Source organism: Hippichthys cyanospilos, chromosome 21 (assembly GCF_059441005.1).
Source record: "Hippichthys cyanospilos isolate Australia breed blue-spotted pipefish chromosome 21, RoL_Hcya_1.0, whole genome shotgun sequence".
Classification (NCBI taxonomy): Eukaryota; Metazoa; Chordata; class Actinopteri; order Syngnathiformes; family Syngnathidae; genus Hippichthys; species Hippichthys cyanospilos.
In genome coordinates this window covers 3,662,569-3,675,972 of record NC_142389.1, presented here as the reverse complement: position 1 = coordinate 3,675,972, position 13,404 = coordinate 3,662,569, and the positions used below count along the sequence as shown (strand labels likewise).

The 13,404-nt window shown below is 40.0% G+C and overlaps 1 protein-coding gene and 1 long non-coding RNA gene across 2 annotated transcripts in view; one reads left to right on the top strand and one right to left on the bottom strand.

The window, feature by feature from the left end:
* Positions 1–9,638, top strand: part of phf14 (PHD finger protein 14) — a 26,863-nt gene extending 17,225 nt beyond the window's left edge. The window contains exons 17-18 of the mRNA XM_088405180.1: positions 2,233–2,350; positions 9,092–9,638. Of these exons, the coding sequence (XP_088261306.1) occupies positions 2,233–2,350; positions 9,092–9,166 (193 nt within the window). The 3' untranslated portion in view covers positions 9,167–9,638. The remainder of the gene's footprint in view (positions 1–2,232; positions 2,351–9,091) is intronic.
* On the bottom strand, positions 9,027–13,404 carry LOC148406214 (uncharacterized). The gene is made up of 3 exons (XR_015864019.1): positions 13,068–13,404; positions 12,094–12,242; positions 9,027–9,604 (listed from the first exon to the last, which is right to left on the bottom strand). It is a non-coding gene; the product is annotated as an uncharacterized LOC148406214 (long non-coding RNA).

The following is a 13,404-nucleotide window of genomic DNA, read 5'->3' as shown; positions in this document are numbered from 1 at the left end:
CATTTAAATCAACTTTCAGCAAATGTTAACTTTACTTTTTACTCTGTTTATACTGTACAGGTTACAGCTTATTCTGAATCTGAAAGAAATAACTTTAAAGTACATCAAACTGCCTGAAATTCAAACAAAAGATACGTCATTCTTTATTCAAACTAGAAACGTTTTTGACCAACCAAACCAACTGATGCTGAAAAAAATGGATTCAAATCATTTTACTGTTGCAACATTAGCTTCAGCATTTGCGCCTGTGCGCTTGCGTACATTGCATCACCCTTGTCTCGTTTCCGCCACCACATAACCGCAACAGTACATTATTCCATATACGATGAACAAATGTTTGGATGAACAAATAATTGGACAGCCATGATCTATGCCTCTGCCTCGGAAAAGTAATCCAACTACTCTCCGCTATTAGCTAGCAACTAATTATGCTAGCCGCTGCCCTGAACGCTGGCAACAGGCGCCAAACAATAAAATATTGGTGTATTATTTTGTTTTTAGCGTCCTGACTTGCCCATTGAACAGGATTTAAGAGCAACCTTGAGCTCGTTATTTTTGAGTGGCGATATAAAGCTAATAAATAAATAAAACTATTTGAAAATAGCCCGCAAATGTGTGAAAAGCATAGTTTGTTGTCTTTTTTTTTTTTTTAACCAGCTTATTCAAAGCTCATCAGTGCGACTATTTTGCAAGGTAACGCATCCATCATTGAGTCCTGAGAGTGTGGTTGAACGGTATCAATGAGACTCCCCCCTCGTGACAGCAGATAAAAGATTTGAGGGAATTTTCAAAGTGATCGCGAGCCATTAAAAGCCAAAGCTCTGCAGATATGTCTCCTTGGTAATGCCAGTGGGGTGATCTGAGAGCGTCACCGAAAGATTAAATGACAGATGAAAGAAGACACGAATCACCAGCCACGAGCAACATATGTAGCTGACAAAAGCAATCAGTCACGTCCCCTCAACCACCTTACCTCCAATAAGATTACATCAATCAATAACCGCTCTTATGAGTGATTGGATTTTGTCTGTTTCCCAAGTACAAGGGCTGGTGAAGGGAGGAATGCTCAATTTTCCCAATGATTAAAGCAGGCCAAATTGCTTTGATAACATCAAGGACCTTGCTGTGAAAGGGCAGTGTTTGAAGCAGATAGCGAGGTTGGCGGTGCAGGTGTTTGCCACTTGAAATAAACTAGCTGTATTGTGTAAATCTCTCAGGAAACATGTATGCATGTTATCTTTTCATGATGATTGAAATACGACATCAAAAAAACGATACATACTAGCCGATACTAGCCGAGCACTGTCAAAAATTGCCGATTTTGTTGGCGTGATTCGACGATGTCGACCCAATCACATGAACTTAAATTTGTATCCCAAGACGATAGACGTCAGCCTTACATAATCTTATATAATTATTTGCAGGACAGAAATCACTGATGCGTAACATCGCATGCTTCACTTTGCGTATTTGCGAACCCGACCTGACTTTCACTCATGACGACAACCGAGCTTGAGCTGATTTTTTTTTCCTAAAAAGTGACTCTATAATGTGCCGTGACTTGTTCAAGATTAACCGCTCATGTCCTCAGCTAGCGAACAAATGTGTTTAGTACAAGGTTGAAATTTTTCAGTCATCCTTTTGTTAATGTCGCGCAACTTGTTGCAACCCTAACCCTAACCCTACCCTAACCCTAACCCTAACTTGTTGCTCACAAACAAGCTAGTTGAGAAGCAATAACTGATTGACCTATTGCTTCGGGGTGCAACAAACTGTAGGAGCAACGCAAGCTTGATTGTTTTCTCCTTGCCTTTCATAAAGCTAAGCCTGCGTGTCTCATGTCTTCCTATTATGAGAAAACAGTGTTCTTTTTGCGGTTAATGTGGACAGAAAAAACCCACTCCTGCCCTCATTGGTCGAGGGTCACGCCGGGAGCCAATCGCGTGTCTTGTAGGAGTGCCTGCGTGCTGAGTGAGGACAATGCAGCTGCAGGATATATCAGATTTTGATCTGAGATTTGGTCTATATCTGTCAGGTGACATGAATCAGTGGGCAGTCATTGGTTGTGTAAGGTAAAGTGTGGCTGATTAGAAGAACAAGGATACATTCTGAAATTGACATGAATGACAGCTGCCTCGATTACCATCATCAATCATCGCCCCTTGAGTGGTCCCATCATTGAAGAATCCACCTTTGCACCAGGCATAACATGCTCTCCTGTGTGTCTTTCAGGTGTGATGAATGTCAGCTTTGCTACCACTTTGGGTGTCTGGACCCTCCACTGAAAAAATCTCCCAAGCAGGCAGGATACGGTTGGATCTGCCAGGAATGTGACATATCCTCCTCTAAGGTGAGTGCATGTACAGTATGTGTGTGCCTGCCTGAGATAACCGTGGGGAACCCCTTGAGGAGCGAGATAACCTGATCCCGGCGTCTTTCTCCAGTCTAACCCAAACCCAATGGGAATAATTCAAATGTGATTATTCTATTCCAAGGTCAAACTGTTACCTTAAAACAGGGGTGCTCAAGACGAAAGAAAGAACGTCTCTCAAGAAAAAAAAAAACAACTTCTATTGAAAAGAAAACATATTGTTTGTTCACACTCTGAATTGACAGTTTGAACTTATTTTTGGGACTACAAGCCGCGACTTTTTCCTCGTGTTTTGAGCCCTGCGCCTTATAGTCCAGTGCGGCTTATCTGTGTGTTTTTTGTTTGTTTGTTTGTTGTAAACCTAATAAACAGATTTTTTTGAACAAATGGAAAAAAGACAGTAGAAAATGTCCATGTAGCTTCAAGAAAAAGAGAAGGCATAACAGTACAGTGACTGTATAAGGTTTAATAATAAAAGATTTAAGTAAAGGTAAAGTATAAATACTTGTCACATTCAAAAAATTCAGGTACCCACAGACACATGCATGAAAATTCATTTGGGGTTGACCCTACTTTGCGTTTTTTCACTTATCGCGGTGGGGTTTCGGCCCCCTATTAACCGCGAAAAACGAGGGAATATATTATTGTTATACATACTTTCACAATATATTTACTTGCTATTTTGGGGCTGATTGGGACCGTGCCTGTGCGCAAAGCAAAAATCTACACATAATTAACAATTTTACCAGTCAGGCCCGCTTGACAATAAATATTTGTTAAGACTGCTGAAAGAATGAAGTTACAAATGTTTTTTCACTTCATCTCATCGAATTTGGATATGCAACAAATGGATAAAAGACAGCAAGGCTTGTACATCATGACTAATGTTGCAAAGTCTGTATTTTTAGTCAGCTAAGTGTGACATTTTTGAGAACGCATCATGTAAAGGCATAATGTGTTCAGAGTGTATCGTAATAGCAAGTGGAGGGAGATAATTGACTCCACTAAGGGCTCAAAAAGCACTCCCAGATGAGAGCTGTATTTAAGAAAACTTTTATTATCTTCCTTAAATGCCAACCTTTGCCTGTGAGGGGAGACTGATTCTTAAATGCCAACAATAAGTGCAGATTATTACCTGATCATTCTGCAACAGATGCAGCTGCTGGCTGAGATAGTAGCCAGTCAAATTGGGTGTGCTGCAAAGAATTGTATAGCGGGTCAAAGATTCCTTCTTGCGCCAACCGCACTTATTCAAGAGGAAAATGTCAGACGTTGGAAAAAAAAGAGCTGTGAAGTAATAAGTGCGAGAGATCATACAGTATGTTATAATGTACGTGATATTTGTACTTTTCGGTGTGATTCCGACAAAGAAACGCTTTACAGTAACGCGTATATACACGTACAGTTATTTATCTCTTCTGATTTGCTTCGCGCCTGAAACGTTAAATCATTATTTAACTAAAGGTTCTTGGTCTTATTTCTGCCAAGCGTGAAGGCGCAAAGGTGAGATGTTAAAATAAGTGTTGAACTGTTTTTTTTTTCAGTCACTTATGGCCATATTGACTGAAAAAACAACTCAAAAAACAACCTTTTTTTTCCATTCAAAATAACGTTGCGTCATTTATACTGGGAGTCACCACGAGTCACTCGGCCTGAAAGTTTGTAAGTTAAGATATAGCCGTTGGCATTAGCTATGGCAAACAAAGTACATATTACCATAAAACACAAATGTAACATACCACTTTGGGATGTTACGTCCGACATTAGCGTTGTTAGCACTTTAGCAATGAAATCACACAGGAAGCACTTTGCATGACCCCAAACTAAACTTAAGAAAACTTACATGCTCAAAATCATCCGAAGAATAAATATTATTGCTCCAGTGGACTTGTGAATGATTCCTAGATCACTGGAAACGTAAAATAAAAATGTACAAATCAAACGTCCTAAAAAGGTGTCTCGTCACCAACACCATCTCAAGCAAAAAAGTGAACTGCATTCAACTTGCCAACTGCCTACAATTAATATGATTAATTTAAAGGGCTCAGGAGCGTTTTTTTATTCTTCTTTACATGCTAAATTGTGATTATTATGCGCTAGTGTGATTCTAATATGTATTTTATGCATTTTTATAATTTGATCATATTCATTTCAAAATTTTAGGAGCATTTTGGGGGGCTTGGAACGGATTCGGTCATTTGCATGTAAAAACCGTCTCTATTTACGAAAGAGTCCCATGACCAAACTACTTCCGACACACACCCACATTTTTTGGGGGGGGCGACAATCTGCCCCGCCTTGTCTTGTATCGCGAGGTGTAGGGCACTCGCTAATACAGGGAAGCTGTAGATTTAAACTTGCCAGAACATTCAGGGATTTGCGTGCACGTGTTTCTGTTGTGCATAGAGGCAATAAAAGCTTTAATCAGAAAGGCTTGAGTTCATTATAGACACAGTGTTTCTCTCTGCCTGCGTCGCTAAGATAAACCTCGCTCCGACCAAGACTTCATCCCTTCCCTGTCGCCCCTGGCCCTTGCTGAATTGATTTCAGTAATAAAGTCACAATCTTGCCGCAATATACGAATGGCCTTTAATTCATGATGGTTACAGTGCCAAGGGCGTGCTTGTTTAAGGCTTTATTTACACTCTAGCAGTGCTTCCTTGCATGCTGGGCGCCATGGTGAATCACACCAGAAGACGTGGCTAAAAGGTTTGAAATGCCAAAAGCTCTTAAAGTTGTCTCGGCAGCATTTAAAGTATTCAACTGTGAACTTGTGTGGGATGCGTTACTTGTTATCGTGAAAAGGATTGCTTTTGAAATGTTTGTACTTGGAAAATTCCTTCCTTCGTAGCCATAAACATACTTGAACCGACGCTTTTGAAGTTCGGTTCTGATCTTCAAGTACTGAATTCTTTTACGTGGAGCACAATTTGTTTACTTTTGCGCTGCAATTTAATCAATTAGACCCCATTGCTTAACCCTATCGAAACGCAATGTTATTTGTAAGCTGCTTCTCGGAGTCAACTATATACGAGGGCTGTATGAAAACTTTTAACCATCGCCGACTGTGTATGAAGCGTAGAATATCCCGAACAAAATTATGATTTTTTTTTTACTTCGGTTTTGTTTGACAAAAACGCAAGTATACCCCTGACTTTAGTGGTTACACATATCATGGCTGTCCAATTAAAACACGGTGTGTGTTATTAAAATGACAAAATTATAGTACTTTTTTGACGCATTTCTTCATATGAAATAACAAACTTTTGTAGTTATGGTGGGGGTGGGCGGAATTGTGCAACTATTGGTGCAACGATAAAACGATTGAAGTTTCAACGCTTTTCTTTTTTGACACAGCTGATAATGAATTTGTGGAAAACCCTAAAAGTCTTCGTTACTTTCTGACAAGCCAAATAGCTCCTCCCATTTAACCTTCGGACGCTCTTATCCTCAGTCGTTCAAACGTCATCGTTACTCTTCCATCTCAGTCATCTTTAGACGATTTAAAATGGAGATCTTTGATAATGATTTGCTGATCATCTTACTTGGGATTTTCTTTACCCAAGTGGCCACTTGTGGGATCAGAGCTTGGAAGGTTGCCCCATACAAATGTTTCACCAAGGTTGACCTACCACATTTATCTCATGCGGCTACAGGAAAGCAGTAGTCGGGAAAAAAAAAAAACAAGATAAGCTCTTTTGCTTTACACTCTACAGCTATCCAACCTCAGTGGTATTGCGGAAATAATTTGTTCTTCGTTTGGAACGAGACTACCAAGTGCTCTGTTCCGTCTGTTCGGTCGTGGGTAATACGGAGGTGTCTATTTCAGGAGTGGCATTTATTACTTTAAGTGGCCAAAGCACTTGGAGACTAATAAAGTTATCGCACTTCAGTTTTTCTTGTGTTTTATGTTTGAAAAACCTTCTTTTTTCTTTTTTATTCAACCAATGCTCTGACTTTTCCTCAAGACTTTTGAGGTCCCTAAGGCATGATAAGTCCATCTTTGGCGTTTGTCTTTTAGACATGGCCCGAGTTTAACCACAGTTTCATGCGAATACAAAGGTAAGCAAGAGCAGCTAAACTGGCCCCCAGAGACGACAGAACATGGTCAAGGGTGTCCAGGCGGATCTCTGATGATGAAGGAAAAATCAATGGCTTGAAGTCACTTCAATCACTTTTAACTGGATGCTACGGACACCAGTTTGCCTCTCAGGAGCCAATTTGTGGCGTAAATAGCAGTGTGTGATTACTGCTTGTGTCCAAGCCACCTGAGGGTCCATTTCGTTGGGCCTCGTTCATGTCGTATAATCCTTTAAAAGAAGTGTGCATAAAGACAATTGTTGATCGCTATAGTATTTTAAACAACCCCAAACCAGGGTAGCCAACCCGGAAAAATAAATAGCACGATAAGTTAGCTGTAATAAAGCTACGTCGCGTCTCAGTTTTTGCGGCTTAAGTGCGTCACTTTTTTTTCTTCAAAAAGACCGTCTACACAATGTACTGCAGTACTCGCACGCTCAGTCCTAACATGGAGTCTGAAGCAGTCTAACAGCCTGTTAATACTCGGTCTTGTTTAGTGGCAAATAAAGGCACTTAAAAGTGCCTTAAAAGGCCTTAAAAGTCAACCACTGCTCGTCGTTCTACCTCAACGGTGTCATGGTGTTACATACGGGCGGTGCGCTTGCTGTGAGTGAGAGAGCTGTGCACAGATGTGAAGATGGGGGAGGGGGCGGGGTTTGAGCGGATGCATGAGGGAATAAGAAAGAATGATGGCACAGATTGATCTTGACCCTATAAATAAGAAAATCTGTATTGTGGGTAATGGGGAAGGGGTGCTTCTCACTTGGTCTCCAAACTGGTCTTCCATCCTGCCCCCCAAAATATTATATTGGAAATGATATTTGACAGCCACTTGGTGATAATATACAGCATATGCACTGAACTGCTCCCTACGACAAGATTGCTGGGGCCAAATTATAATCCATACAATATATGATGATGTCCTGGACCTAGGTATTTTCCTCAACTGGGCTTTTTAGAAATCTAACTGAGTACCACTGAAGTAGATAAGAGTATTACGGCCCACTCATCATTATGGACATTCTTCTGCATATGATGAGCTTTTGTAATATGAGTCAGACCGCGATGAGCGGAGGTCCTGTCTTTTGTAAATAGCATATTGTGCGCTAAAAATACAGGTTTCAGATTTTTTTTTTTTTTTTTTTTTTACCGGAGGTGAGCCTGTCCTCTTTCCATAATATACTCATATAATATTCATGATATACTTGCTGCACCCTGACAATAAAGGAATACTATTCCATTAATATTCTATTGCCAAAGTATGCTTGAGAAATATAATGCACTAATTTTATTTGGAAGGAAAGAAAGGTAGACATCACACGGGCCCGATGCCCTATGTCATAAATAAAGCGGGAATCGCAACTATGAGCCGTCAGGAAATGTAATTGGTATTATAATGACAGGTTTGTGGGTGCTGGGCTCGGAGAAGTCTTGAAGGTCCGCCGGGAACACGTGTGGTTAAATGTATCGCGACTCAACAGGCCAATGAAGTCGGTGTTTATGAGCCAGTGCGTTTCTTTCACCTTGTGAATTGTACCCAGAAACCTCTGTGCTGAATAGTCAATATTCTGTACATGAAAAGAAAAAAGCAAATTTGGAGTGTATAGTTTCTACCATGTGTGCTGCTGTTTTTCAGATTTTTAAATGAGCATGTGTGCCTTTAAAATATCTTATCTCAATTTTCATCATTTTTTTATTTTTGTTATAATTACCGCGACTACCGATTTTTTTACAATCAAAGAATCGGTGGAGTATTTTGTTGATTAATTTTGAGATTATGTCATTTCCACACCTTTAAACGTCATCTTTTCAACATGGCCTAATTATCCATTGTTTTCCAAAGTAAAAGCAGATCATTTATTTTGATTCAACACAATGAATTAAACTTTTTGAACTGTCAAACACCTAAACGTTTAAATTAGTAGAAAAAAAAAAAGAAAATCGCTGTTTAATCTAGATGAAATATTTACAATCACTTGACAATTAAAAGAAGAGCTAAAGTATATGAATTTCTATTTGAGATGAAGGATTTTAATGGACTAGAATCGAACGCCTTTATGGTCATTCTACAGCAGGTTTACAATGAATGTGTGTATATGTTTATATGTTTATAAAGTCCCACCAAATATGATATAAATTACAGTGGCGCAAGAGCGCTGTTTTGTGCTACTGTGAGTCCAAACAGCATTAGATCTGGTCTTTGTTGCCACCTAGGGTTCGTGTTTGTCTCTCAGTTCCTCTATGCATCACATGGCAGCAAACAGGCTGCGTCTGACCATGAAAAACCTCAACGCAAACATTTTCACAATCATATCAAATGCCGCTACAAGCCTCGCCGACTGACGAATCGTTCATTAATTTATTTGCAATGGGGCTTTCCAAAGATAAGTCCAACTCCAAAAAGCGTGAGAACCTCAGCTCTATGGTCTATGTCAACAATGACTGAAAGAACTGAAAATATTTTCATACAGCAGAGAAATTCTATTTAGCACACAAGCGAAACCGACAAGCGCACATCAGCGCAGCCTGAAATGCGATCACAAATAAACATCGAGAATTTTGTTGACGTTGTCGGTGAGCCCCCGGGCTTGTTATCATACATCGTTAAAGAGTTGATGGCAATGTGTCATATGTTTCCAGGAGGAAGAAGAGGAGCAGCTGGAGGACAAGTGCTCAGTTAAAGAGGAGATAGCAGAGCAAGAAATTCCCAACTGAAGATAAACCAAAGGGCGCAAGACACCGCCGACTGAATTCACCTTCTGTATAATCTTTGATTTGCTTGCGACCGAGCGCCACACCAAAGTTTGCAGACCTTAAGAAGTATCAGTAGACAATGTTACTCCAGAGAAGTTTGTAGAAGTTTCTAATTCAGATAAGCAAACGTCTTTATAAAACGGTACGTATAGGTTTCTTCATCTTAGATTATTCAAAGTTTGCAAGTGCCAGGAGTCTCATGAAGCGCTCCTAGAGTGTAATGCAATCTATTTTCATAATGATCCTCTATGAGGCCTACATAGGCTACAGTGTATCTGTCTTATTGACAAATTATTTCAGAATGAATGAACCTTCTCCGCTTGTCCAAATGTCGGCCATGAAGTCTTCTTTCTCCGCACTCCACATTCTTCTGGATGGTATTATTTTTCCTGTAGGTTACTGTAAAATGAAAATAAATGTCTCGTGAATTTGACGTTGTTATGACCAACTTTGCCTATTTGAAATCAAAAATGTGCTGGAATCACACCATACTTATTTGCAACTGGCAATCAATACAGTATGTGGACCATCTTTGTCGTGATTACTCACATTCTACATTTTTATATCTTTTTATTTTATTTTTTTTTATACATTTTTGCAGAAGGAGAGCCACATAATGTACATATGTCAAATCCGGGCCCGCGATCCACATCTGGCCTGCTGGAAGGTTTTTTTTTCTGTCTCCCGGAATGACATTTTTTATTACTACAACCGGCCTGCAGGCTACTACATTTCCCACAATGCAACGTCAGAACGACCGAGCGTTTCAGAAGTCCTTAGCTCAGATTACAGCAGTCTTTCACAAATAGTGGGGCGGGCCCCCTTGGGGGAGCGCAAGGCAATGCCGGGAGGAGATATATTTGTTTTCAGTGGGTTCACTTCGGCTCACTGGATTATGGGCGATCTTTTTTGTTTTTTTCAACGACATTCAATCAGTCTGGCCCTCGGCTTGCGGTTATTTTTTTCATTTAGTCATTTGACTGTCAAAGTCCTCTGCTGCCCCCTCTTGGATGGAGGATCCAACTCAATGTGCAAACGCTCTAAAACGGATGCGTACGCAACGATATAGACTTAATCCACATTTCAAAATTGGTGTGTTTTGAGTTTTGCGGTGATAAATCGACCCGTCTAATATGGGGATTAAAATGAGGAAAAATAACCGAGAAATACGGTAAGTTAACAAAACAGCCATCTTAATACAATAAAATTCATGAACGTTTTAGGTGCATGTTTCCCAACAGTCCTTCAAAATATATTCACAGTATTTTTACATATAGTAGACTGCCATAAAAATGACATTCTGATGAGGAATCAAACTCGAAGTACTGTATAAAGTCAAAAAAACTCTTCACTTGAAATAAAGACTACAGAACGAATAAGGCTTTGAAATATAATTTCATTTGCTTGCTGCCCTGAATGCAAAGTGTGAGTTATGCGATTGGAAAAATGTAACTGGACAAAGATGACACAAGACACCTTTTTGAAAAAGCGAGCCGTGGTCTCATTATTCTTGTTGTGTATAAAGTGATCAACTGGAGCTTTTTAATATTCCGCTGGTGTTCGTGGGTGTACGACATAAGTGGGAAACTGGTGGGACATTTTGTCATTAATGTGCCCATAGCTGTTATCATACTCCTAATGACATCACACGCTCAGATGGCATGCTTGGAGCTCGACTGCGGGGAGCCTCAAACGACCGCAAAAAAGCCGACGCTTCCTTCCCGTCATCAATTATGTCTTCTCACCCACAACAGAAGCCTCTTGATAATGTCTTTCATGGTCCAGCAATCTTACGGGGCTTGCCTCCTGCCTGGACTTGAAATGGGCAAATTAATAGTCTCTTTGAAACAAATGGTCATTACACCCCTCGATGCCTTAATATCAGAATGCGAGAGCGTCGGCATCCTGGGTCTGACTGCTGATGGAAAATAGATCATGGAATCGCATTTAAAGGGAAACTCTTTGACATTGTTGCGTACGGAGATGGATAATGGCATTCCTCGCTCGCAAAAACTCTTCTAGGTACCGTATCCGCCATTCCCTTTTCTTGACCCCTCGCCAGGGTCAGGGGTCACTATACTGATGAAGAATTTGACCCAATCGATAATGATGGCAATCAACAGTAGGAGTCTGGATGCCAACGTCACAAACATTAAGGATTATCTGCATTGGCATTTGCACGCCGAGTTAATTATTGCAAAAAAGGAAACACGAATCGATGCGGTAAAAGGGGCGGAGTTTGAGCATGAGGGATATGATTTTATACACATTGATGGACGAAGCAAAAGGTGAAGGAGTTGTGCAAAAGACCTTAAACAACAGCGTAACAACAAGGTAAATTTGGTCTGTTTTGAGTTATGCAGGTACAAGTCGAGGGTTGAAAATGAGGGAAAAAACTTGACACGTACACGGAGAAATACGGTATATATATTTTGCTGTCTTTTCATTTATGTACAGCAGTGGTGTCAAACAAATATTTATTTTGGGCCGCATTATAGTGAAAGTTTCTGTCAGAGGGCCGGAATGACCGTGAATTCAAATCCATTTTAAGTGTGTTGATCACACATTTACCAAGATTTGATATCAGAAGCCGTCAAAAAACTGTTCAAAAGAGATTTGGAGAATAAGAAAATGTTTGTTTTTCTTCCCCCAAATGTTTAAAAGTTAAAGATAACTTGCAATTTTGGTCATTTAGTCAGAAACCCGAAGTCAAATCAGCATTTCAAGGGCCACAAAAAGTGAGGTGGCGGGCCGGATCTGGCCCCCGGGCCTTGACTTTGACACCAGTGATGTACAGTAACATTTTTCACGTTTCCAATTGCTTCTCTGTGTTTTGTATTTCTAGTAGCCTCGTGCTGAAATGTGTTCCCTTGTTGTCGTTATTTTACCTCTCTTCAGAAGATGCAGAAGGTGCCAAAGAAAACAGGTTCCCGGCTTGTTAGAGCATCACAGTGAGGTTGCTCCGTCTCACTTTAGTCTTGTACTGCCACTTTGTTGGAGTGCTGTTATTAAATTCCCATACTCTTGTCTGCATGACCTGCCATGAATAAAAAATATGTTTACTGTAAATTGCACACCACTCCTTCTCAAATACCATCTGCTGCTTGAAATTTGCTGTGCTCACAACCTCTGGAAATAGACCTCCCCCTGATTGGCTCCTGAGGAGACCAGATTCCACATCAGCCTGACAGCCTAATCGCTGTTCATGCTCTTGACTTATTGCTCTTTTCATTTTCTCCACACAGATTTGACCCAGTAGGCGCCTTTCTAAAATGCCGAATGCATGCCTTCATTTGGAGAGATATTTAACATAAAACCATTTTACAGTACAGTACTTTTTTTATGTACATTGTCATCAATTAATTGTGAAAACTCATCTAGAGATGACATCTACTGTGGTTTCTTCTCCTCACTCCATCCTTGTCACTCCATCCTTGTCCACCACACCAGCTCCCTTTTCTGCCATAACACGAGGGTATAAGTCGATAGTATGTATTCAAACGCATTTTTGAATGTAAAATGTTTCTCTGCAGCGGGGGCGGTCACATTGCGCGACATTTGGCTTCTTGCTCGGTTTTTTTTTTAAGATATTGCACTGCATCTCTCTCTCATCCATCCACTTCTCCTTTACGTTTACACTTTATCAATCTCACGCAAAGTGACATTTGTTTATATGTGAATTTCAAGCAAGGCAGACATTTTATTCTAAGAGGGAGTTTTATATGTTAAATTGTAGATAAAATCGAATTCTTTTTGTCGTTTTTGTTCTTTCAAGAGAAAGAGGAGGGGGGAAGAAATCGGAGAAATTTTTCTGGAAAAAAAATTACAGATTTTTTTTTTTTTAGGCAAGGACGTAGCATACCTGGTTTGAATAAAGGTGGTTTCTTTAACTGATGGTTCACCGTTTTAATGTTTTTCCTTCCTTGTGTGAACACACCGCGAAAATATAAACGAACAGGAAATGCAATCAATAATATCCCAAAGGAAAAAATAGCGATTCATTTACTAACAATATTGAATGATACGCAATACGATACGTTCGTCGAAGTGCGTTAGCACACTCTAGTGGGACAAAACGAAAATACAAACGCTGTTTTACTAAACTGTAAATCACAAACACGAAAAAATATAACGATAAGTCGAACATAAGCGCACTTTGTTCCCTTCTTAACCAGGTGCTAAACAGGTGTTTACTAAAT